Here is a 27,836-nt window from a genome sequence, read left to right as displayed (position 1 = left end):
AAAGTACAATAATGTACACACACTTTCTAGTGTGTCTCTGTGCATGAGTGTTTCCTTATGTGTACATATTTGTGATTGTGTGGCTGTTATATTTTTTTTTTGCTGATTTTTTTCATTTAACAAGTATATTTGAGGGACCCTCAGCATGTTCAGCATTTTTTCAGCTGTCCATTTTGCTTTTCCAATTTTTCTGTTTAAGTTATTACTGTTGTGCTAAATCATACTATTTCTGCTATTTTATAAGATTTGTGCTAAATATAGTATTTCTGCCAAATATAGTATTTCTGAATAATTATAGTTTTTCTACCAAATCATAGTATAGTATTTTTGCTTTTTATAGGATTTTTATAGGATATTTATATTGCTTAATATAGTATTTCTGCTTTTTATAGTATTTGTGCTAAAACATAGTATTTCTAGTAAATGTAGTATTTATGCTTAATCATACTATTTCTATATATTACTGCCAGGTCCCCAGGCAGCCAATCCTCTGTGAGGCCTGAGACATTCAAATTTACATATCAGGGCGTGCACGGCTTCCCAGCCAGCCAATCATATCTTAGGGATGAGACATTCAAATTTACAAATCAGGGCCTGCACGGCTTCCCAGCCAGCCAATCATATATGTGGGCTGAGGCATTCAGATTTGCATATTGGGGTCTTCGTGGCTTCTAAACCAACCCGTCATCCATGTCATATATCTCTAAAAATTCATATTTTAATGATAAATTGTCAACACTTGACAATTTCCCCATCTCTTCTGAACAAAACGATCTAAGAACGACCGCTCTAACCCCTACGGTTAGGTAATTATGGCCATTTGTTTGAGGGGAATCCTCACTATGAGAAATAGACTACAAAAATCCTGTTTCTCTGTGCTGCGTGTGTACACCTGTTTTGGCGGGGAAAAGTACACAGCCTCTCTGATTGGTGGATTCAAATTCAGCAGCTCCGAGGCTGCTTGACTGACCTAGAAACTTGCTTCTCTCTCCCTGTGTGTGTGTGTGTGTGTGTGTGTGTGTGTGTGTGTGTGTGTGTGTGTGTGTGAGTGAGTGAGTGAGAGAGAGAGAGAGAGAGAAAGACCCTCTTTAGGGCAGCATCTCATAGTTTGATAAAAATATAATATATTCAGAATGGCTGACTGGCATAGACCCTGTGTGTGTGTCTCTCTCTTTACATTTCTGAATTTCTTTTTTTTCTTTTCTTTTTTTTTATTTCTTGTCATTTTACTTTTCCAGTATTTTCACTTAAGTTATTACTGTTCTGCTCAATCATAGTATTTGTTCTAAATCATTGTTATTATGCTATATTGTAGTATTTCTGCTAAATCATAGTATTTCTACTATATTATATTTTTCTTTCTAAATATAGCATTTCTGCTATATAATTGTATTTCTGCTATGTTGTAATATTTTTGCTAAACTAGAGTATTTGTGCTGAAACATAGTATTAATTTAAAATTACAATATTCATAGTTCATCACAGTGTCTCTGGTAAATCACAGTATTTCTGCTATGTTGTACTATTTTTCTAAATCATAGTGTTTCTGTAATGTTTAAGTATTTTTGGCTAAATATATATTCTTTCTGTTATCTTATACTATTTCTCCTAAATTCTTGTATTTTTGAGAAGTTATCATGTTTCTGGCAAGTTACAATATTTCTGCTAAGTTCTGCTATGCTATTGTATTTCTGCCAGGTATTATGTTTCCTCTAAGATATTGCAGTTCTGCAAAGTTATTACATTTTAGCAAAGTTCTTTTGCTTCTGCAAAGTTTTTACAATTTCTGCAACTTTTCAGCTTTTTCAGCTAGGTTTTGCATACAGCTTCAGCTTTAAAGCATCCACACTGCATTTTCGCAGGAAATGCAAATTTTTCTAGTTATTATTGTGTGGATGCCTTAATAGGCATCCACACTATTGAGTTCCTGTTTCTCTTTATTCTTTATTATTCCGGGTGTTTCCGTACACTTTTCGCCGTGGATCTACTTCCACAATTTTTGTGCTATTTTCACCGTTCAAACTCTAAACTGTTCTGCTCTTTCTGCTAATGCCGGCTATGACTTTTGGTGTTTATTACTATTATACTTTTTAAAATATTACACTTTTTTCCTTTAATTTGTCCCATTGAAATGAATGGGAAACTTCCACAATTCTGCTAAAACTTTCTTGTCTTTGAAACTTAACTACTGCCTCATACTTTCACCTAGAAACTCCATTCAAACTTTAAAACGTTCTCAAATTATTGGGCTATTCCTGTGTGATTCAGCTTTTTCAGATCTTCTACCGTTTTCATCTTATCTCTCTTTAAGTCTTCAGTGGCAAAATTGTGATTTTTCAGAAAATACATGCGTTGCTATGGTTGCTCTGCAATTAACTCAGAGGGGACAGTGAAACTGTTTGAATTTTCTCTTCATGTCCAAACAACTTCTTGCTACTCGCTCAATTTCCACTCAAGCCCCACAAATTATACATCAAAACGTAGGTATTTTTGCTGGCTTTCAGAAAATGCCCCTATCATTGTTGTGGGACTCATAGATATTTTGCAAATCTCCTCAGAGTAACACAAAGTGTGAAAACTCTCCATATAAACTCAATGGAGAGTTTGTTCAAAATCACCGCTGGATTTCTGTAATGAGAGGCATTTTCAAATTGTCATATCTCCTTAACGAAGCGAAGTTAAGACACAAGGCTTGTCCCTGTATATCTTCAGACACTCCTGATGCTCACAATTCAAGAATTATTTTCTCACCTATTACCGTTCTGAGATGAGTTAGACTTGATTGAGGGATGGAAATTTGTCCCTCGCTCAGATTTCATCAGATTTCAAATTCTGGAAATGAGGCACTTTTTTCTCTCATCATATGTTTTCGATGGATTTCCACAGAGCCCTGAAAATTTCCATGACTGTTCACCAAAGCCTGCTGTTTCTTACGGTGAAAGAATGATTTTGATGCTCCATATAGATTTAGAGTTACCAAAGGTTGTTTGAGAGCAAGTCAAGGCAGTTTTTGCTTCGCCTCTACACAGTTACAGTGTATTACAAGTCATATATCTTTAATAATTTATATTTTATCTCTGAATTAAGAAGACCTGAAGATTCCCCCATCTCTTCTGAACAAAACGATGTCTGAATGACCGTTCTAGCCTCTACGGTTAGGAAATTATGGCCATTTGTTCGAGGGGAATCCTGAATGTCAGAAATACACTGAAGAAAACTCACACCTCTCTCTGTGTCTGTGTGTGTAAGGGCTGACTACAGCAGGTGCAGCTAATTTAACTGACCTACATATACCAAGCCCAGACTCAACAGCTCCTGTTCCCTTTACTGTCTGTGTATGTGTGTCTGTGTATCAGTATTTCTGCTATGTTTAAGTATTACTCCTCAATCATAGTATTTCTGCTAAAGCAAAGTACTTCTACTACATCTTAGTACTTGTGCCAAATCATAGTATTTGTACTAAATCATAGTACTTGTGCCAAATCATAGTATTTGTTGCACATCATAGTATTGGAACCAAAACATAGTATTTGTCCCAAAGCATCGTATCTGTATGGAGTAATAGTATTTCTTCTAAATCATAGTATTTCAATGAAATCTCAGTATTTGTGTTAAAATGCAGTTTTATTGCCAAATCATAGTATTTGTACCCAATCATAGTATTTTTGCCATGTCATCGTATTTGTGCTGAATCATGGTATTTTTGCCAAATCGTGGTATTTGTGCCCAATTAATAATTCTGTTATGTTATAGTATTACTACTAAGTCGTAGAATATCTGTTATGTTATAATGTATCTGTGGAATATAGTATGTGTGCCAAATCGTAGTATTTATACCAAATCACAGTATTTGTGCTAAAACATAGTATTTCTGCCATATTGTGGTATTTGTGCAAGAACATTGAACTGTTATGTTATAGTATTACTACTCAGTCATAGTATTTCTGCGTTGTTGTAGTATTTGTGCTAAAACGTAGTATCTCTGCCAAGTCATAGAATTACTGCTATTTCATAATATTTAAGCGAAATTACAGTGTTTCTGCAAAAACATTGCATTTCTGCTAAATGATAGTATTTCTATAATCTTATAGTACTTGTACTCAATTATAGTATTTGTACCAAAACATAGTATTACTGGTAAAACATAGTATTCCTGCCAAATCATAGTATTTGTACTGAAACATAGTACTTCTGCACCATCATAGTATTTGTACTTAATCATAGTATTTGTGCCAAATCATAGTATTTGTGCCAAAGCACCGTATTGTATGGAGTCATAGTATTTCTTCTAAATCATAGTATTTCAATCAAATCTCAGTAGTTGTTAAAACGCAGTATTATTGCCAAATCATAGTATTTGTACCCAATCATAGTATTTCTGCTAAATCACAGCATTTGTGCAAAATCATGGTATTTGTGCAAAAACATAGTATGTCTACAAAACCATAGTATATCTCTTATGTTATAGTATTACTACTAAGGTATAGTATTTCTGCCAAATCATAGTATTTGTACTTAATCATAGTACTTGTGCCAAATCATAGTATTTGTTGCACATCATAGTATTGGAACCAAAACATAGTATTTGTCCCAAAGCATCGTATTTGTATGGAGTAATAGTATTTCTTCTAAATCATAGTATTTCAATCAAATCTCAGTAGTTGTGTTAAAATGCAGTATTATTGCCAAATCATAGTATTTGTACCCAATCATAGTATTTTTGCCAAATCGTGGTATTTGTGCCCAATTAATAATTCTGTTATGTTATAGTATTACTACTAAGTCGTAGAATATCTGTTATGTTATAGTGTATCTGCGGAATATAGTATGTGTGCCAAATCATAGTATTTATACCAAATCACAGTATTTGTGCTAAAACATAGTATTTCTGCCATATTGTGGTATTTGTGCAAGAACATTGAACTGTTATGTTATAGTATTACTACTAAGTCATAGTATTTCTGCGTTGTTATAGTATTTGTGCTAAAACGTAGTATCTCTGCCAAGTCATAGAATTAATGCAATTTCATAGTTTTTTTTAGGAAATCTGTTATGTTATAGTATTACTACTAAGTCATAGTATTTCTGCCAAATCATAGTATTTCTGCCAAAGCATCGTATTTGTATGGAGTCATAGTATTTCTTCTAAATCATAGTATTTCAGTCAAATCTCAGTAGTTGTTGTTAAAACGCAGTATTATTGCCAAATCATAGTATTGGAACCCAATCATAGTATTTCTGCTAAATCACAGCATTTGTGCCAAATCATGGTATTTGTTCAAAAACATAGTATGTCTGCAAAACCATAGTATATCTCTTATGTTATAGTATTACTACTAAGGCATAGTATTTATGCCAAATCATAGTATTTATGCCAAATTACAGTATTTATGCTAAAATGCAGAAATACTACCTTTTAGCAGGAATTTCTACCAAAAGATAGTACTTCTGCTAAATCAGAGTATTTCTGCCAAATCATAGTATTTGTACTAAATCATAGTACTTGTGCCAAATCATAGTATTTGTACTAAATCATAGTACTTGTGCCAAATCATAGTATTTGTACTAAATCATAGTACTTGTGCCAAATCATAGTATTTGTTGCACATCATAGTATTGGAACCAAAACATAGTATTTGTCCCAAAGCATCGTATTTGTATGGAGTCATAGTATTTCTTCTAAATCATAGTATTTCAATCAAATCTCAGTAGTTGTGTTAAAATGCAGTATTATTGCCAAATCATAGTATTTGTACCCAATCATAGTATTTTTGCAATGTCATCATATTTGTGCTGAATCATGGCATTTTTGCCAAATCGTGGTATTTGTGCCCAAATAATAATTCTGTTATGTTATAGTATTACTACTAAGTTTAGAATATCTGTTATGTTATAGTGTATCTGCAGAATATAGTATATGTGCCAAATCATAGTATTTATACCAAATCACAGTATTTGTGCTAAAACATAGTATTTCTGCCATATTGTGGTATTTGTGCAAGAACATTGAACTGTTATATTATAGTATTACTACTAAGTCATAGTATTTCTGCGTTGTTATAGTATTTGTGCTAAAACGTAGTATTTCTGCCAATTCATAGAATTACTGCAATTTCATAGTTTTTTTTAGGAAATCTGTTATGTTATAGTATTACTACTAAGTCATAGTATTTCTGCCAAATCATAGTATTTGTGTGAATTTGTATACTGTAATATCACTGTATTATGTAGTGGCTAAGTAGGGGCTGTTTACTAAGTGCATCAGTGCAAATAGGTCATCTCTTGTGTTGGAGATGACCTATTTGCTGGATGCTGGATGTCAGCCTCTCCTTCTGACCGAGGATAGTTATAGTATTTGAGCCAAATCATAGTATTTGTGCTAAAACATAGTATTTCTTCCAAATCATAGTATTTGTGCCAAAGTATAGTATTTCTTCCAAATCATAGTATAACTGCACAATGATAGAATTTCTGCTATGCTGTAGTACTTTTTTCCTAGATTGTAGTACTTCTACTAAGTCAAAGTATTTCATGTAAATCATAGTATTTCTACCAAGTCCCAGTGTTTCTGCTAAATCATAAATAATGTTTTAGTACAAATTGTATGATTTGGCAGAACTTTCTGTGTTCCAGCACTAATGCTATGATTTGGCAGGAAAAAAATATTATTTAGTATAAATACTAAGTTTTAGCAGAAATACTATGTTTAAACTTTAAAAAATTCTGCTATTTCTGCTGATGTGTGTTATGACTTTTGACCATTGAAATGAATGGAACACATTATCAATGTGGTCACTGATTTTGCATGATGGGCTGAGCTGTGTTTTAGCTCAGTGAGATAAGCATCCGTTCTCAGACTGGGAGGCCTGGGTTCAAATCCAGCTTATGGCAACATTTCTTTCACTTAACAGTTAAACTTTTTTTAAACTTTTTTCAACACAAATTTCATCTTTTTCACCCCTTTTCAGCAAAAATTTCAGTTTTTTTAACCCCTTTTCAGCACAAATCCAAACTTTTTCAGCTCTTTTTCAGCAAAAACCTCTTTTCAGCAGAATTCTGCTCATTCAACTCTTTTCAGAAAAATTTTCAGTTTTTTCTGCTGTTTTCAGAAAAAAACTCTTTTCAGCAGAATTCTGCTCATTCACCTCTTTTCAGCAGAAATTCTGCTGATTGAACTCTTTTCAGCAGAATTTTCACCTCTTTTATTGCCCAAATTCTGCTTATTCACCTCTTCTGAAACATTTTCAGCCTTTCCACCTCTTATCAGCACAATTCTCAGCAGCTTCTTCTCATTTCAGCACAATTGTCAATCTCTCCACCTTTTCTTTGTGAGAAAGTGATTGGCTCAGTGAGTTAAATAGCTGCCCTTTGACCAGGAGGGCCAGGTTCGAAACCTGCTCAGGGCATCTTTTTTTTTTTTTTTCAACTTTTTCAGCTTTTTTCAGCAGACATCTTCAGCGTTAAGGCATCCACACTGCATTTTCGCAGGAAATGCAAATTTTTCTAGTTATTATTGTGTGGATGCCTTAATAGGCATCCACACTATTGAGTTCCTGTTTCTCTTTATTCTTTATTATTCCGGGTGTTTCCGTACACTTTTTGCCGTGGATCTACTTCCACAATTTTTGTGCTATTTTCACCGTTCAAACTCTAAACTGTTCTGCTCTTTCTGCTTATGCCGGCTATGACTTTTGGTGTTTATTACTATTATACTTTTTAAAATATTACACTTTTTTCCTTTAATTTGTCCCATTGAAATGAATGGGAAACTTCCACAATTCTGCTAAAACTTTCTTGTCTTTGAAACTTAACTACTGCCTCATACTTTCACCTAGAAACTCCATTCAAACTTTAAAACGTTCTCAAATGATTGGGCCATTCCTGTATGATTCAGCTATTTCAGATCTTCTACTGTTTTCATCTTATCTCTCTTTAAGTCTTCAGTTGCAAAATTGTGATTTTTCAGAAAATACATGCGTTGCTATGGTTGCTATGCAATTAACTCAGAGGGGACAGTGAAACTGTGTGAATTTTCTCTTCATGTCCAAACAACTTCTTGCTACTCGCTCAATTTCCACTCAAGCCCCACAGATTATACACCAAAACGTAGGTATTTTTGCTGGCTTTCAGAAAATGTCCCTATCATTGTTGTGGGACTCATAGTTATTTTGCAAATCTCCTCAGAGTAACACAAAGTCAGAAAACTCTCCATATAAACTCAATGGAGAGTTTGTTCAAAATCACCGCTGGATTTCTCTAATGAGAGGCATTTTCAAATTGTCATATCTCCTTAACGAAGCGAAGTTAAGACATGAGGCTTGTCCCGGTATATCTTCAGACACTCCTGATGCTCACAATTCAAGAATTATTTTCTCACCTATTACCGTTCTGAGATGAGTTAGACTTGTTTGAGGGTAGGAAATTTGTCCCTCGCTCAGATTTCATCAGATTTCAAATTCTGGAAATGAGTCACTTTTTTCTCTCATCATATCTTTTTGATGGATTTCCACAGAGCCCTGAAAATTTCCATGACTGTTCACCAAAGCCTGCTGTTTCTTACGGTGAAAGAATGATTTTGATGCTCCATATAGATTTAGAGTTACCAAAGGTTGTTTGAGAGCAAGTCAAGGCAGTTTTTGCTTCGCCTCTACTCAGTTACAGTGTATTACAAGTCATATATCTTTAATAATTTATATTTTATCTCTGAATTATGAAGACCTGAAGATTCCCCCATCTCTTCTGAACAAAACGATGTCTGAATGACCGTTCTAGCCTCTACGGTTAGGAAATTATGGCCATTTGTTCGAGGGGAATCCTGAATGTCAGAAATACACTGAAGAAAACTCACACCTCTCTCTGTGTCTGCGTGTGTAAGGGCTGACTACAGCAGGTGCAGCTAATTTAACTGACCTACATATACCAAGCCCAGACTCTCAACAGCTCCTGTTCCCTTTACTGTCTGTGTATGTGTGTCTGTGTATCAATATTTCTCCTATGTTTAGGTATTACTCCTCAATCATAGTATTTCTGCTAAAGCAAAGTACTTCTACTACATCTTAGTACTTCTGCTAAATCATAGTATTTTTTGAAAAATCATAGTATATTTTCCAAATCATGGTATTTGTGCAAAATCATGGTTTTGGGGCCAAATCATAATATTTCTGTTATGTTATAGTATATGTGCTGAATATATTATATGTGCCAAATCACAGTATTTATACCAAATTATAGTATTTATGCCAAATTACAGTATTTCTGCTAAAAAGCAGAAATAGTCCTTTTTAGCAGGAATTTCTGCCAAAAGATAGTATTTATGTTAAAACATAGTATTTCTGCTAAATCAGAGTATTCCTGCCAAATCATAGTATTTGTACTGAAACATAGTACTTCTGCCCAATCACATTATTTGTACTAAATGATAGTACTTGTGCCAAATCATAGTATTTGTGCCAAAGCATCGTATTTGTATGGAGTCATAGTATTTCTTCTAAATCATAGTATTTCAATCAAATCTCAGTAGTTGTTGTTAAAACGCAGTATTATTGCAAAATCATAGTATTTGTACCCATTCATAGTATTTCTGCTAAATCATAGCATTTGTGCCAAATCATGGTATTTGTGCAAAAACATAGTATGTCTGCAAAACCATAGTATATCCCTTATGTTATAGTATTACTACTAAGGCATAGTATTTCTGCCAAATCATAGTATTTGTACTAAATCATAGTACTTGTGCCAAATCATAGTATTTGTTGCACATCATAGTATTGGAACCAAAACATAGTATTTGTCCCAAAGCATCGTATCTGTATGGAGTAATAGTATTTCTTCTAAATCATAGTATTTCAATGAAATCTCAGTATTTGTGTTAAAATGCAGTTTTATTGCCAAATCATAGTATTTGTACCCAATCATAGTATTTTTGCCATGTCATCGTATTTGTGCTGAATCATGGTATTTTTGCCAAATCGTGGTATTTGTGCCCAATTAATAATTCTGTTATGTTATAGTATTACTACTAAGTCGTAGAATATCTGTTATGTTATAATGTATCTGTGGAATATAGTATGTGTGCCAAATCGTAGTATTTATACCAAATCACAGTATTTGTGCTAAAACATAGTATTTCTGCCATATTGTGGTATTTGTGCAAGAACATTGAACTGTTATGTTATAGTATTACTACTCAGTCATAGTATTTCTGCGTTGTTGTAGTATTTGTGCTAAAACGTAGTATCTCTGCCAAGTCATAGAATTACTGCTATTTCATAATATTTAAGCGAAATTACAGTGTTTCTGCAAAAACATTGCATTTCTGCTAAATGATAGTATTTCTATAATCTTATAGTACTTGTACTCAATTATAGTATTTGTACCAAAACATAGTATTACTGGTAAAACATAGTATTCCTGCCAAATCATAGTATTTGTACTGAAACATAGTACTTCTGCACCATCATAGTATTTGTACTTAATCATAGTATTTGTGCCAAATCATAGTATTTGTGCCAAAGCACCGTATTGTATGGAGTCATAGTATTTCTTCTAAATCATAGTATTTCAATCAAATCTCAGTAGTTGTTAAAACGCAGTATTATTGCCAAATCATAGTATTTGTACCCAATCATAGTATTTCTGCTAAATCACAGCATTTGTGCAAAATCATGGTATTTGTGCAAAAACATAGTATGTCTACAAAACCATAGTATATCTCTTATGTTATAGTATTACTACTAAGGTATAGTATTTCTGCCAAATCATAGTATTTGTACTTAATCATAGTACTTGTGCCAAATCATAGTATTTGTTGCACATCATAGTATTGGAACCAAAACATAGTATTTGTCCCAAAGCATCGTATTTGTATGGAGTAATAGTATTTCTTCTAAATCATAGTATTTCAATCAAATCTCAGTAGTTGTGTTAAAATGCAGTATTATTGCCAAATCATAGTATTTGTACCCAATCATAGTATTTTTGCCAAATCGTGGTATTTGTGCCCAATTAATAATTCTGTTATGTTATAGTATTACTACTAAGTCGTAGAATATCTGTTATGTTATAGTGTATCTGCGGAATATAGTATGTGTGCCAAATCATAGTATTTATACCAAATCACAGTATTTGTGCTAAAACATAGTATTTCTGCCATATTGTGGTATTTGTGCAAGAACATTGAACTGTTATGTTATAGTATTACTACTAAGTCATAGTATTTCTGCGTTGTTATAGTATTTGTGCTAAAACGTAGTATCTCTGCCAAGTCATAGAATTAATGCAATTTCATAGTTTTTTTTAGGAAATCTGTTATGTTATAGTATTACTACTAAGTCATAGTATTTCTGCCAAATCATAGTATTTCTGCCAAAGCATCGTATTTGTATGGAGTCATAGTATTTCTTCTAAATCATAGTATTTCAGTCAAATCTCAGTAGTTGTTGTTAAAACGCAGTATTATTGCCAAATCATAGTATTGGAACCCAATCATAGTATTTCTGCTAAATCACAGCATTTGTGCCAAATCATGGTATTTGTTCAAAAACATAGTATGTCTGCAAAACCATAGTATATCTCTTATGTTATAGTATTACTACTAAGGCATAGTATTTATGCCAAATCATAGTATTTATGCCAAATTACAGTATTTATGCTAAAATGCAGAAATACTACCTTTTAGCAGGAATTTCTACCAAAAGATAGTACTTCTGCTAAATCAGAGTATTTCTGCCAAATCATAGTATTTGTACTAAATCATAGTACTTGTGCCAAATCATAGTATTTGTACTAAATCATAGTACTTGTGCCAAATCATAGTATTTGTACTAAATCATAGTACTTGTGCCAAATCATAGTATTTGTTGCACATCATAGTATTGGAACCAAAACATAGTATTTGTCCCAAAGCATCGTATTTGTATGGAGTCATAGTATTTCTTCTAAATCATAGTATTTCAATCAAATCTCAGTAGTTGTGTTAAAATGCAGTATTATTGCCAAATCATAGTATTTGTACCCAATCATAGTATTTTTGCAATGTCATCATATTTGTGCTGAATCATGGCATTTTTGCCAAATCGTGGTATTTGTGCCCAAATAATAATTCTGTTATGTTATAGTATTACTACTAAGTTTAGAATATCTGTTATGTTATAGTGTATCTGCAGAATATAGTATATGTGCCAAATCATAGTATTTATACCAAATCACAGTATTTGTGCTAAAACATAGTATTTCTGCCATATTGTGGTATTTGTGCAAGAACATTGAACTGTTATATTATAGTATTACTACTAAGTCATAGTATTTCTGCGTTGTTATAGTATTTGTGCTAAAACGTAGTATTTCTGCCAATTCATAGAATTACTGCAATTTCATAGTTTTTTTTAGGAAATCTGTTATGTTATAGTATTACTACTAAGTCATAGTATTTCTGCCAAATCATAGTATTTGTGTGAATTTGTATACTGTAATATCACTGTATTATGTAGTGGCTAAGTAGGGGCTGTTTACTAAGTGCATCAGTGCAAATAGGTCATCTCTTGTGTTGGAGATGACCTATTTGCTGGATGCTGGATGTCAGCCTCTCCTTCTGACCGAGGATAGTTATAGTATTTGAGCCAAATCATAGTATTTGTGCTAAAACATAGTATTTCTTCCAAATCATAGTATTTGTGCCAAAGTATAGTATTTCTTCCAAATCATAGTATAACTGCACAATGATAGAATTTCTGCTATGCTGTAGTACTTTTTTCCTAGATTGTAGTACTTCTACTAAGTCAAAGTATTTCATGTAAATCATAGTATTTCTACCAAGTCCCAGTGTTTCTGCTAAATCATAAATAATGTTTTAGTACAAATTGTATGATTTGGCAGAACTTTCTGTGTTCCAGCACTAATGCTATGATTTGGCAGGAAAAAAATATTATTTAGTATAAATACTAAGTTTTAGCAGAAATACTATGTTTAAACTTTAAAAAATTCTGCTATTTCTGCTGATGTGTGTTATGACTTTTGACCATTGAAATGAATGGAACACATTATCAATGTGGTCACTGATTTTGCATGATGGGCTGAGCTGTGTTTTAGCTCAGTGAGATAAGCATCCGTTCTCAGACTGGGAGGCCTGGGTTCAAATCCAGCTTATGGCAACATTTCTTTCACTTAACAGTTAAACTTTTTTTAAACTTTTTTCAACACAAATTTCATCTTTTTCACCCCTTTTCAGCAAAAATTTCAGTTTTTTTAACCCCTTTTCAGCACAAATCCAAACTTTTTCAGCTCTTTTTCAGCAAAAACCTCTTTTCAGCAGAATTCTGCTCATTCAACTCTTTTCAGAAAAATTTTCAGTTTTTTCTGCTGTTTTCAGAAAAAAACTCTTTTCAGCAGAATTCTGCTCATTCACCTCTTTTCAGCAGAAATTCTGCTGATTGAACTCTTTTCAGCAGAATTTTCACCTCTTTTATTGCCCAAATTCTGCTTATTCACCTCTTCTGAAACATTTTCAGCCTTTCCACCTCTTATCAGCACAATTCTCAGCAGCTTCTTCTCATTTCAGCACAATTGTCAATCTCTCCACCTTTTCTTTGTGAGAAAGTGATTGGCTCAGTGAGTTAAATAGCTGCCCTTTGACCAGGAGGGCCAGGTTCGAAACCTGCTCAGGGCATCTTTTTTTTTTTTTTTCAACTTTTTCAGCTTTTTTCAGCAGACATCTTCAGCGTTAAGGCATCCACACTGCATTTTCGCAGGAAATGCAAATTTTTCTAGTTATTATTGTGTGGATGCCTTAATAGGCATCCACACTATTGAGTTCCTGTTTCTCTTTATTCTTTATTATTCCGGGTGTTTCCGTACACTTTTTGCCGTGGATCTACTTCCACAATTTTTGTGCTATTTTCACCGTTCAAACTCTAAACTGTTCTGCTCTTTCTGCTTATGCCGGCTATGACTTTTGGTGTTTATTACTATTATACTTTTTAAAATATTACACTTTTTTCCTTTAATTTGTCCCATTGAAATGAATGGGAAACTTCCACAATTCTGCTAAAACTTTCTTGTCTTTGAAACTTAACTACTGCCTCATACTTTCACCTAGAAACTCCATTCAAACTTTAAAACGTTCTCAAATGATTGGGCCATTCCTGTATGATTCAGCTATTTCAGATCTTCTACTGTTTTCATCTTATCTCTCTTTAAGTCTTCAGTTGCAAAATTGTGATTTTTCAGAAAATACATGCGTTGCTATGGTTGCTATGCAATTAACTCAGAGGGGACAGTGAAACTGTGTGAATTTTCTCTTCATGTCCAAACAACTTCTTGCTACTCGCTCAATTTCCACTCAAGCCCCACAGATTATACACCAAAACGTAGGTATTTTTGCTGGCTTTCAGAAAATGTCCCTATCATTGTTGTGGGACTCATAGTTATTTTGCAAATCTCCTCAGAGTAACACAAAGTCAGAAAACTCTCCATATAAACTCAATGGAGAGTTTGTTCAAAATCACCGCTGGATTTCTCTAATGAGAGGCATTTTCAAATTGTCATATCTCCTTAACGAAGCGAAGTTAAGACATGAGGCTTGTCCCGGTATATCTTCAGACACTCCTGATGCTCACAATTCAAGAATTATTTTCTCACCTATTACCGTTCTGAGATGAGTTAGACTTGTTTGAGGGTAGGAAATTTGTCCCTCGCTCAGATTTCATCAGATTTCAAATTCTGGAAATGAGTCACTTTTTTCTCTCATCATATCTTTTTGATGGATTTCCACAGAGCCCTGAAAATTTCCATGACTGTTCACCAAAGCCTGCTGTTTCTTACGGTGAAAGAATGATTTTGATGCTCCATATAGATTTAGAGTTACCAAAGGTTGTTTGAGAGCAAGTCAAGGCAGTTTTTGCTTCGCCTCTACTCAGTTACAGTGTATTACAAGTCATATATCTTTAATAATTTATATTTTATCTCTGAATTATGAAGACCTGAAGATTCCCCCATCTCTTCTGAACAAAACGATGTCTGAATGACCGTTCTAGCCTCTACGGTTAGGAAATTATGGCCATTTGTTCGAGGGGAATCCTGAATGTCAGAAATACACTGAAGAAAACTCACACCTCTCTCTGTGTCTGCGTGTGTAAGGGCTGACTACAGCAGGTGCAGCTAATTTAACTGACCTACATATACCAAGCCCAGACTCTCAACAGCTCCTGTTCCCTTTACTGTCTGTGTATGTGTGTCTGTGTATCAATATTTCTCCTATGTTTAGGTATTACTCCTCAATCATAGTATTTCTGCTAAAGCAAAGTACTTCTACTACATCTTAGTACTTCTGCTAAATCATAGTATTTTTTGAAAAATCATAGTATATTTTCCAAATCATGGTATTTGTGCAAAATCATGGTTTTGGGGCCAAATCATAATATTTCTGTTATGTTATAGTATATGTGCTGAATATATTATATGTGCCAAATCACAGTATTTATACCAAATTATAGTATTTATGCCAAATTACAGTATTTCTGCTAAAAAGCAGAAATAGTCCTTTTTAGCAGGAATTTCTGCCAAAAGATAGTATTTATGTTAAAACATAGTATTTCTGCTAAATCAGAGTATTCCTGCCAAATCATAGTATTTGTACTGAAACATAGTACTTCTGCCCAATCACATTATTTGTACTAAATGATAGTACTTGTGCCAAATCATAGTATTTGTGCCAAAGCATCGTATTTGTATGGAGTCATAGTATTTCTTCTAAATCATAGTATTTCAATCAAATCTCAGTAGTTGTTGTTAAAACGCAGTATTATTGCAAAATCATAGTATTTGTACCCATTCATAGTATTTCTGCTAAATCATAGCATTTGTGCCAAATCATGGTATTTGTGCAAAAACATAGTATGTCTGCAAAACCATAGTATATCCCTTATGTTATAGTATTACTACTAAGGCATAGTATTTCTGCCAAATCATAGTATTTGTACTAAATCATAGTACTTGTGCCAAATCATAGTATTTGTTGCACATCATAGTATTGGAACCAAAACATAGTATTTGTCCCAAAGCATCGTATTTGTATGGAGTAATAGTATTTCTTCAAAATCATAGTATTTCAATCAAATCTCAGTAGTTGTGTTAAAATGCAGTATTATTGCCAAATCATAGTATTTGTACCCAATCATAGTATTTTTGCCATGTCATCATATTTGTGCTGAATCATGGCATTTTTGCCAAATCGTGGTATTTGTGCCCAATTAATAATTCTGTTATGTTATAGTATTACTACTAAGGCATAGTATTTATGCCAAATCATAGTATTTATGCCAAATTACATTATTTCTGCTAAAACGCAGAAATAGTATCTTTTAGCAGGAATTTCTACCAAAAGATAGTACTTCTGCTAAATCAGAGTATTTCTGCCAAATCAGAGTATTCCTGCCAAATCATAGTATTTGTACTAAATCATAGTACTTGTGCCAAATCATAGTATTTGTGCCAAAGCATCGTATTTGTATGGAGTCATAGTATTTCTTCTAAATCATAGTATTTCAATCAAATCTCAGTAGTTGTTGTTAAAACGCAGTATTATTGCCAAATCATAGTATTTGTACCCAATCATAGTATTTCTGCTAAATCATAGCATTTGTGCCAAATCATGGTATTTGTGCAAAATCATAGTATGTCTGCAAAACCATAGTATATCTTTTATGTCATAGTATTACTACTAAGGCATAGTATTTCTGCCAAATCATAGTATTTGTACTAAATCATAGTACTTGTGCCAAATCATAGTATTTGTTGAACATCATAGTATTGGAACCAAAACATAGTATTTGTCCCAAAGCATCGTATTTGTATGGAGTAATAGTATTTCTTCAAAATCATAGTATTTCAATCAAATCTCAGTAGTTGTGTTAAAATGCAGTATTATTGCCAAATCATAGTATTTGTACCCAATCATAGTATTTTTGCCAAATTGTGGTATTTGTGCCCAATTAATAATTCTGTTATGTTATAGTATTACTACTAAGTCGTAGAATATCTGTTATGTTATAGTGTATCTGCGGAATATAGTATGTGTGCCAAATCGTAGTATTTACACCAAATCACAGTATTTTTGCTAAAACATAGTATTTCTGCCATATTGTGGTATTTGTGCAAGAACATTGAACTGTTATGTTATAGTATTACTACTAAGTCATAGTATTTCTGCGTTGTTATAGTATTTGTGCTAAAACGTAGTATCTCTGCCAAGTCATAGAATTAATGCAATTTCATAGTTTTTTTTTAGGAAATCTGTTATGTTATAGTATTACTACTAAGTCATAGTATTTCTGCCAAATCATAGTATTTGTACTAAATCATAGTACTTGTGCCAAATCATAGTATTTGTTGCACATCATAGTATTAGAACCAAAACATAGTATTTGTCCCAAAGTATCGTATTTGTATGGAGTAATAGTATTTCTTCTAAATCATAGTATTTCAATTAAATCTCAGTAGTTGTGTTAAAATGCAGTATTATTGCCAAATCATAGTATTTGTACCCAATCATAGTATTTTTGCCAAATCGTGGTATTTGTGCCCAAATAATAATTCTGTTATGTTATAGTATTAGTACTAAGTTGTAGAATATCTGTTATGTTATAGTGTATCTGCGGAATATAGTATGTGTGCCAAATCATAGTATTTATACCAAATCACAGTATTTGTGCCAAAACATAGTATTTCTGCCATATTGTAGTATTTGTGCAAGAACATTGAACTGTTATGTTATAGTATTACTACTAAGTCATAGTATTTCTGCATTGTTATAGTATTTGTGCTAAAACGTAGTATCTCTGCCAAGTCATAGAATTACTGCAATTTAATAGTTTTTTTTAGGAAATCTGTTATGTTATAGTATTACTACTCAGTCATAGTATTTCTGCCAAATCATAGTATTCGTGTGAATTTGTATACTGTAATATCACTGTATTATGTAGTGGCTAAGTAGGGGCTGTTTACTAAGTGCATCAGTGTAAATAGGTCATCTCTTGTGTTGGAGTGCCCTCTTGTGGCGCCTTTTGGGTAGTGCCTTAGTAAACGGGAACCCTGTAAAAAGTGGCATCAGACTGATTTGTAGTGGAGGAATTTGTTACCAGTTTTCTTAATCTTTAATCTGTATGCATGTTGTAATGCATACCCTGTTCTTAATCATAGAAACCACACCATATCACCTCTCCACATCCTCCTACTGTATGCCATACCTCCCTGTACCATCCATCTGACCGCAATAAACTCCACCTGTGGTAATCTAATCCCTGGATGTCAGCCTCTCCTTCTGACTGAGGATAGTTATAGTATTTGAGCCAAATCATAGTATTTGTGCTAAAACATAGTATTTCTTCCAAATCATAGTATTTGTGCCAAAGTATAGTATTTCTTCCAAATCATAGTATAACTGCACAATAAAGGTTCTTGAGCCACATCAGTGTTTGTGCCAAATCTTAGTATTTCTTCTAAATCCTAGTAATTCTGCTCAATGATAGAATTTCTGCTATGCTTTAGTACTTTTTTCCTAGATTGTAGTACTTCTGCTAAGTCAAAGTATTTCATGTAAATCATAGTATTTCTACCAAGTCCCAATGTTTCTGCTAAATCATAAATAATGTTTTAGTACAAATTGTATGATTTGGTGGAACTTTCTGTGTTCCAGCACAAATGCTATGATTTGGCAGGAAAAAAATATTATTTAGTATAAATACTAAGTTTTAGCAGAAATGCTATGTTTAAACTTTAAAAAATTCTGCTATTTCTGCTGATGTGTGTTATGACTTTTGACCATTGAAATGAATGGAACACATTATCAATGTGGTCACTGATTTTGCATGATGGGCTGAGCTGTGTTTTACCTCAGTGAGATAAGCATCCGTTCTCAGACTGGGAGGCCTGGGTTCAAATCCAGCTTATGGCAACATTTCTTTCACTTAACAGTTAAACTTTTTTTAAACTCTTTTCAACACAAATTTCATTTTTTTCACCCCTTTTCAGCAAAATTTTCAGTTTTTTTAACCCCTTTTCAGCACAAATCCAAACTTTTTCAGCTCTTTTTCAGCAAAAACCTCTTTTCAGCAGAATTCTGCTCATTCAACTCTTTTCAGCAAAATTTTCAGTTTTTTCTGCTGTTTTCAGAAAAAAACTCTTTTCAGCAGAATTCTGCTCATTCACCTCTTTTCAGCAGAAATTCTGCTGATTGAACTCTTTTCAGCAGAATTTTCACCCCCTTTTTTTTTGCCCAAATTCTGCTAGCACAATTGTCAATCTCTCCACCTTTTCTTTGTGAGAAAGTGTTTGGCTCAGTGAGCTAAATAGCTGTCCTTTGACCAGGTGGGCCAGGTTCGAATCCTGCTCAGGGCATTTTTTTTTTTTTTTTTTTGTTTCAACTTTTTCAGCGTTTTTCAGCAGATATCTTCAGCCGTTAAGGCATCCACACTGCATTTTCGCAGGAAATGCAAATTTTTCTAGTTCTAGTTGCTTCCGTACACTTTTTGCCGTTAAACTACTTCCACAATTTTCAGCCGATTTTCACCGTTCAAATTTTAAACTATTCAGCTATTTTTGCTAATTCCTGCTATGATTTTTGCTATTTTTAACTATTATACTTTTTAAAATATTCCACTTTTTTCCTTTAATTTGTCCCATTGAAATGAATGGGAAACTTCAGCAATTCTGCTAAAATTTGCTTGTTTTTGAAACTTAACTACTTCCTCATATTTTCACCTAGAACAACCATTCAAACTTTAAAATGTTCACAAATTATTGGGCTATTCAGGTATGATTCAGCTTTTTCAAATCTTTTACTGTTTTACTTTTATGCCTCTTAAAGTTTTGAGTTGCAAAATTGTGATTTTTCACAAAATACATGTGTTGTTATGGTTGCTATGCTCTTGGCTTCCAGTGTGCCACTGAAGGTTTTGCAATTTTCACTTCATGTCCGAACAACTTCCTGCTACTTGCTCAATTTTCACTCAACTTCCACAAATTATACATCAAAACGTAGGTATTTTTGCTGGCTTTCAGAAAATGTCACCATCATTGTTGTGGGATTTATAGAATTTTTGCAAATCTCCTCAGACTAACACAAGGTCAGAAAACTCTCCATATAAAGTGAATGGAGAGCTTGTTCAAAATCACCGCTGGATTTCTGTAATGAGAGGCATATTCGAATCGTCATATCTCCTTAACGAAGCAAAGTTAAGACATGAGGCTTGTCCCCGAATATCTTCAGACACCCCTGACGCTCACAATTCAAGAATTTCTTTCTCACCTATTACCGTTCTGAAATGAGTTGGACTTGTTTGAGGGTAGGAAATTCGTCCTTCGCTCAGATTTCTTCAGATTTCAAAGTCTGGAAATGAACCACTTTTTTCTCTCGTCATAACTTTTTGTTGGATTTCCACAGAGACCTGAAAATTTCCATGATTGTTCACCAAAGCCTGCTGTCTCTTACGGTGAAAGAATGATATCGATACTCCAAATAGATTTCAAGTTACAAAGCGTTGTTTGAGGGCAAGTCAAGGCAGTTTTTGCTTCGCTCTACTCAGTTATGGTGCATTAGAAGTCAAATATCTTTAATAATTCATATTTTAATGATAAATTGTAAACACTGGAAGATTCCCCCATGTCTTCTGAACAAAACGGTGTAAGAATGACCGTTCTAGCCCCTACGGTTAGGAAATTATGGTCATTTGTTTGAGGGGAGTCGTCACTATGAGAAATAGACTGCAATAATCCTGTGCCTCTCTCTGCTGCGTGTGTAAAAAGATGCACCTTTTTTGGCGGGAAAACGTAAACAGCCACTCTGATTGGTGGATTTAAATTCGGCAGCTCTCTCCCTCTGTGTCTGTTTGTGTGTGTGTGTGTGTGTGTGTGTGTGTGTGTGTGTGTGTGTGTGTGTGTTTAGTGGGAGAGAGAGGACCCTGCCCTTATTTGGCAGCATGTCATTGTAGGATTTAAATTGAATATAGTTAGACTGATTGACTGGATTAGAGCCTGTGTTTGTGTGTCCCTCTCTGCATTTCTGTTTCAATATGCCTCCATATTTGTAATTTTGTAAGTTATTGCTATTCTGCTAAATCATAGCATTTCTGGTACTTTTCGGTACTTGTGCTAAATACAGTATTTCTGCTAAATTATAGTATTTCTGCTTTATTATACTATTTGTGCTAAAACATAGTATTTCTACTAAATGTAGTATTTCTGCTTTTTATACTATTTGTGCTAAATTATAATATTTCTGCTTTTTATACTATTTGTGCTAAATTATAATATTTCTGCTTTTTATACTATTTGTGCTAAATTATAATATTTCTGCTTTTTATACTATTTGTGCTAAAACATAGTATTTCTACTAAATGTAGTATTTCTGCTTTTTATACTATTTGTGCTAAATTATAATATTTCTGCTTTTTATACTATTTGTGCTAAATTATAATATTTCTGCTTTTTATACTATTTGTGCTAAATTATAATATTTCTGCTTTTTATACTATTTGTGCTAAAACATAGTATTTCTACTAAATGTAGTATTTATGCTTAATCATACTATTTCTGCTTTTTATAGGATTTGTGCCTAATATAGTATTTCTGCTTTTTATAGGATTTGTGCTTAATAATATAGTATTTCTGCTAAATTATAGTATTTCTGCTTTTTATAGTATTTGTGCTAAAACATAGTATTTCTACTAAATGTAGTATTTATGCTTAATCATAGTATTTCTATATATTTCTGCCATGTCCCCAGGCAGCCAATCCTCTGTGAGGACTTAGACATTCAAATTTTCAAATCAGGGCCTGCACGGCTTCCCAGCCAATCATATATGTGTCCTGAGGCATTCAAATTTGCATATTGGGGCCTTCATGGCTTCTAAGCCAGCCAATCATATCTGAGGGCTGAGGAATTCAAATCCACAAATCAGGGCCTGCACAGCTTCCCAGCCAGCCAATCATGTATGTGGGCTCCAGGTATTCAAATTTGCATATTGGGGAATTCGTGGCTTCCAAGTCAACAAGTCATCCATGTCGTATATCTCTAAAAATTCACATTTTAATGATAAATTGTTAACACTGGAAGATTCCCCCATCTCTTCTGAACAAAACGGTGTAAGAATGACCGCTCTAGCCCCTACGGTTAGGAAATTATGGTCATTTGTTTGAGGGGAGTCCTCACTATGAGAAATAGGCTGCAATAATCCTGTGCCTCTCTCTGCTGCGTGTGTAAAAAGATGCACCTGTTTTGGCGGGAAAAAGTACACAGGCTCTCTGATTGGTGGATTCAAATTCAGCAGCTCCCAGGCTGACCTAGAGACTTACTTCTCTCTCCCTGTGCATTTTTATGCTGATTTTTTCATTTAACAAGTATATTTGAGGGACCCTCAGCATGTTCAGCATTTTTTCAGCTGTCCATTTTGCTTTTCCAATTTTTCTGTTTAACTTATTACTATTGTGCTAAATCATACTGTTTCTGCTATTTCATAAGATTTGTGCTTAATATAGTATTTCTGCTTTTAATAGGATTTGTGCTTAATATAGTATTTCTGCTTTTTATAGAATTTGTGCTTAATATAGTATTTCTGCTTTTTATATGATTTGTGCTTAATATGGTATTTCTGCTAAATTATAGTATTTCTGCTTTTTATAGGATTTGTGCTAAAACATAGTATTTCTACTAAATGTAGTATTTATGCTTAATCATAGTATTTCTATATATTTCTGCCTGGTCCCCAGGCAGCCAATCCTCTGTGAGGACTTAGACATTCAAATTTTCAAATCAGGTCCTGCACGGTTTCCCAGCCAATCATATATGTGTCCTGAGGCATTCAAATTTGCATATTGGGGACTTCATGGCTTCTAAGCCAGCCAATCATATCTGAGGGCTGAGGAATTCAAATCCACAAATCAGGGCCTGCACAGCTTCCCAGCCAGCCAATCATGTATGTGGGCTCCAGGTATTCAAATTTGCATATTGGGGAATTCGTGGCTTCTAAGTCAACAAGTCATCCGTGTCATATATCTCTAAAAATTCATATTTTAATGATAAATTGTCAACACTTGAAGATTCCCCCATCTCTTCTGAACAAAACGGTGTAAGACCGACCGTTCTAGCTCCTACGGTTAGGAAATTATGGTCATTTGTTTGAGGGGAGTCATCATTATGAGAAATAGACTGCAATGATCCTGTGTCTCTCTGTGCTGCTGCGTGTGTAAAAAGGATGCACCTGTTTTGGAGGGAAAGAGTGCACAGGCTCTCTGATTGGTGGATTCAAATTCAGCAGCTCCCAGGCTGACCTAGAAACTCACTTTTCTCTCCCTGTGTGTGTGTGTGTGTGTGTGTGTGTGACAGAGAGAGAGAAAGGCTTTTAATGGGATGATCTCATTCTAAGATTCAAATTCAATATATTTAGACTGGTTGACTGAATTGGATCTTGTGTGTGTGTCTCTCTGTGCATGTGTGTTTTCTTATGTGTACATATTTGTGATTGTGTGGCTGTTATAGATTTTTTTGCTGATTTTTTTCATTTAACAAGTATAGTTGAGGGACCTTCAGCATGTTCATCATTTCTTCAGCTGTCCATTTTTGCTTTTCCAATTTTTCTGTTTAAGTTATTACTATTGTGCTAAATCTTACTATTTCTGCTATTTTATAAGATTTGTGCCAAATACCGTATTTCTGCCAAATATAGTATTTCTGATTAATTATAGTTTTTTCTACTAAATCATAGTACAGTATTTCTGCTTTTTATAGGGTTTGTGCTTAATATAGTATTTCTGCTAAATTATAGTATTTCTGCTTTTTATAGTATTTGTGCTAAATTATAGTATTTCTGCCAAATTATAATATTTGTGCTAAAACATAGTCTTAATTTAAAATTACAATATTCATAGTTCATCACAGTGTCTCTGGTAAATCACAATATTTCTGCTCTGTTGTACTATTTTTCTAAATCATAGTGTTTCTGTAATGTTTAAGTATTTTTGGCTAAATATATTCTTTCTGTTATCTTATACTATTTCTCCTAAATTCTTGTATTTTTGAGAAGTTATCATGTTTCTGGTAAGTTACAATATTTCTGCTAAATTCTGCTATGCTATTGTATTTCTGCCAAGTATTATGTTTCCTCTAAGATATTGCAGTTCTGCTAAGTTATTCCATTTTAGCAAACTTCTTTTGCTTCTGCAAAGTTTTTACAATTTCTGCAACTTTTCAGCTTTTTCAGCTACTTTTTGCATACAGCTTCAGCTTTAAGCATCCACACTGCATTTTCGCAGGAAATGCAAATTTTTCTAGTTATTTTTGGTCTTGGATTTCATCATGGTGGCTTATGACTTCTAGTTTTGTATTTCTAGCACTCAAGTTCTTCTATGTTCTGTAAATTTTTGTTCCTGTGTCCTCGTGTTCAGTGTAGGTTTAGCTCAGTGTCAAGTCTGTGCCTGTCGTGTGCTTCCTGTTTTACTTTGAAAGTCCTATTTCATGTTAGAGTTTCTAGTTTCGCTTCCCTTGGTCTCGTCATGAACTCCCAGTTTAGATCATCCTTTCTAGTTTGAGTTTTGGTTTTATTTTCTAGTGCTCAAGTATTGTGTTTCTCAGTTCCTTTTCTGCCAGTGAATAAAAACTGCCGCCTTCGGGTTTAATACTGCATCTCAGTCCTGCATTTGGGTCCATAGACTGCCTGCTACACAGCTTACGATGACAAGAGACAGAATATGTTTAAACACCACACCTTACGTTCACTTGGCAAAACTTATGGCTAAACCAATTTTCTTTCCTTTCAAATTCTATACCTATTATTGTAAAAAAAAATTTAAAATTCATTTGATACTTAGTGTTAGAGGCAGGGATTAATTCCAAATATGTCAGAAATAATCAAACAATGGCAAATATTAATATGCAGTGATCTGAGTTTCCAGCTAGAATGTTTCAGGGCACACAGATATGGGCAGGTATTATGGAGGGAAAATTCGAGCTTTTAAAGGTTGCATTTAACATTTTCACTACCAATTAAATTTGTATACATTCCATTTGAATGCGCATTGGTAATGATAAAATATTGCATAAATGAAAAATCATATTGCATAAATCATTGCATGTCTGCAATATGTTTTCCAAAAAAAGCTCATTATTCTTCTATTAGACTTTTTGTCATCTGTCATAAAAACATAAGAGTGAAATACACCTGCTAATTCATCTCTCGGCCATTTCTCAGGAACAGAATTCCTATAGTTAATATTTAATGTGAATGTGAAGTGTTGTTGTATTGTGAAGCATTAGCTGCACTAGTGCTGTTGCTCTGTGGAGGGCAAACTTTGCCATAAAGACAAACAGCTTCAACAAAAATCATTCTTCTGTTTTGATTTTAGATTTTCTCAAATATTCTTTTATTAATTCATTTTTATTATAGTATGCTGCTTATTACTTCCTTTTCTATTTGCATTATTCATATGTTTCTCTATTTTTTTAAAGATCTGGCAAATAAAATATTCACCTTCCCACAACAAACCAATACAGCTCATGTGAGGGTGACTACATCAAGACAAGATCTGAAGGCTGTAACCGTGTGTTTCAGGTATTTTTAATTAAACAAACTGAATTAAATAAAGAAACATGTAACTACCGCATATCAGACTATTAAATCCATTTTTCACTGCTTTTAGGTCCTTTACTGACCTCAATAGAGACCATTCCTTGTTCTCTCTGGCTACACCCTCTGCTGACAATAACTTCCTGATATTCAAGAAAGCTGCAAATGGCTTATTTGAACTGTGGGCCAGGGGCAAGTCGAATACAGTTGAAGGGATTGCCTACAAGTTGAACACATGGCATTCTATTTGTTCCACTTGGAACGCTACCTCTGGACTCGTGCAGCTGTGGGTCGATGGAGTCCCCTCAAGTAGAAAATTCACCAGCTCTGGATCCAACATCAATGGACCCATTATCATTGTCTTAGGACAGGTACCTTTACAAAGCACCACACATAGAAAGCTTTTACTTTATCTTCAAACAAACAGACACTGACAAATATAATACAAATTCAAAATTTGATCCATTTGTTCATGTTCATGGACATGTGGTTCATTGCGGCATAAGAGCGTTTATATTTAGAGTATGTTTTGTGGGCTACATGTTACATCCAATATATGTATAATATACTCTGGGGCTAGAAGAAATTATACATTTGAATACTAAAACACATAAATGAAATACTCAAAGTTTATTAGATCATACAATTTAAAGATGTGTCAGTGATATCACCAAACTGTTTTTAGCCAGTGATTACAGCTTGACTGATGTCTAACTGTAGATGATTTTGCTTGAGACCATACAGTTAGGTATATCAAAATATAACAATACATCTTCTAATTAAACGCTTTGCTATTTCTCAGGATCAGGATACCCATGGTGGGGGATTTGACATCAATCAGTCCTTTGTTGGCATGATGTCCGATGTCCACATGTGGGACCGCACCCTTTCCTCCTGTGAGATCCAGAACTACTCGAATAATCTGAGCTTCACAGCAGGCAATGTGCTGAACTGGTATGCGTTTGAGTTTCAGACAGTTGGAAGAGTGCTGATAGAAAACAAACAAGAGTTGTGTCAATAGGCAAGAATTCTGAATTCTTATAAGATTTTAAAAATCAATATCTGAAGTTGGATTTTATGTTTAAGTCAAAGGTTTAAATTTTAATTTTCTGAAAAAGTACAAAAACTTTACTGTCTATGTGTTGCAATGTAAATGTATATATCTAAAATCAAGTCTTTTTTTTAAGAATTTTTACTTTTCGACACTATTTCTTTGTTTTTTATATTTGTCTGATAATTTTTGGGCGTAACTGCACTGTTTCTTTGATCTTTTTGTTGTATAGTGAGTGCTGCATTACTGACGTAACATTTTACAGCATATTTTTGAAAATGCTCAGTGTTGAAATAATTTTTGACAAATATGTTATCTTTTTATACATATAACAAATTGTGTTACTGTTTTCCATTTCAATTATCTATGTATGTTTTTTTTACTAATTGTGTACTGGAGGCATGATCAAAGCAAGAAGTTTTGCTTTTTATAATAACATTTAAATTCTATTCAATATGCATTAATTTCATATGTATGTCTTTTGTAATAGTATGATAATTCAACACTTTTACTGGACAATCGCAAAAAAAGCAGGAGAACTGGGTGGTGTTATAAATACCATATTAGTGGACCGTGGCCAGAGGTCTCATTGTTGAAGAGTGTCATGAAATCAATATCCTTAGTATCCTTATTTTCCTATTATATTGTTTTATGTACTTTAATAATGAAGGCTTGTAGAGCAAGGCCACTTTTGACTCACAAAGTGCTCAGCCAGACTGAAAAACAGGAAGTTTTAGTGCACAGGCATATTAATAGATAAGACACAGAAAAGAGGAACTTTGCCATATAAGCAATGTTTGAAACTGTGTGACGTGTAAAGTACCAAAATAAAACCTATATGAGGCACAGTTTATGATTCTAATGTTAGAGATCCTGCAACTAGAAGTGAAAGCTAAAATGCTGCAAATCATTCTGCCTTTACTACTTATTGAAGTTTAGGGTCATAAAGGCTGAGGTCATAATGTAATATAAATTTATATATCTACAATTGTTATGTGAAGGCTGTGTGCACGCAGGGGTGGTGATATGAAGGACCCAAAATGCAGACTCACAGAAATCAAAGGTGAACTTAAATACAGCTTTAATGCTGAACTCCAAAAAGTAACAAAACTGAGACTCCAAGGTAAACGTTACACAGACAGAACACACAGCAAAATAAGGGTAGATCGCGACAA

General features: G+C 33.7%; 1 protein-coding gene and 1 long non-coding RNA gene across 3 annotated transcripts in view; one reads left to right on the top strand and one right to left on the bottom strand.

Annotated features, from left to right (window-relative positions):
- LOC113032228 (female protein-like) overlaps window positions 1-27,125 on the top strand; it is a 29,922-nt gene extending 2,797 nt beyond the window's left edge. Inside the window, exons 3-5 of one of the 2 annotated variants that reach the window (XM_026184996.2) lie at window positions 25,493-25,595; window positions 25,684-25,981; window positions 26,413-27,125. In XM_026184996.2, the coding sequence (XP_026040781.2) occupies window positions 25,493-25,595; window positions 25,684-25,981; window positions 26,413-26,631 (620 nt within the window). In that variant the 3' untranslated portion in view covers window positions 26,632-27,125. Of the gene's footprint in view, window positions 1-24,291; window positions 25,596-25,683; window positions 25,982-26,412 lie in introns of those variants that run through there. The other variant, XM_026184995.2, reaches the window with a different exon arrangement.
- LOC145431813 (uncharacterized) lies at window positions 18,986-20,691 on the bottom strand. The gene is made up of 2 exons (XR_013912116.1): window positions 19,201-20,691; window positions 18,986-19,123 (listed from the first exon to the last, which is right to left on the bottom strand). It is a non-coding gene; the product is annotated as an uncharacterized LOC145431813 (long non-coding RNA).
- Window positions 27,126-27,836: the final 711 nt, after the last annotated feature.

This window comes from Astatotilapia calliptera, chromosome 11 (assembly GCF_964374335.1).
Source record: "Astatotilapia calliptera chromosome 11, fAstCal68.1, whole genome shotgun sequence".
Taxonomy (NCBI): Eukaryota; Metazoa; Chordata; class Actinopteri; order Cichliformes; family Cichlidae; genus Astatotilapia; species Astatotilapia calliptera.
This window is presented reverse-complemented; position numbering and strand designations above follow the sequence as displayed.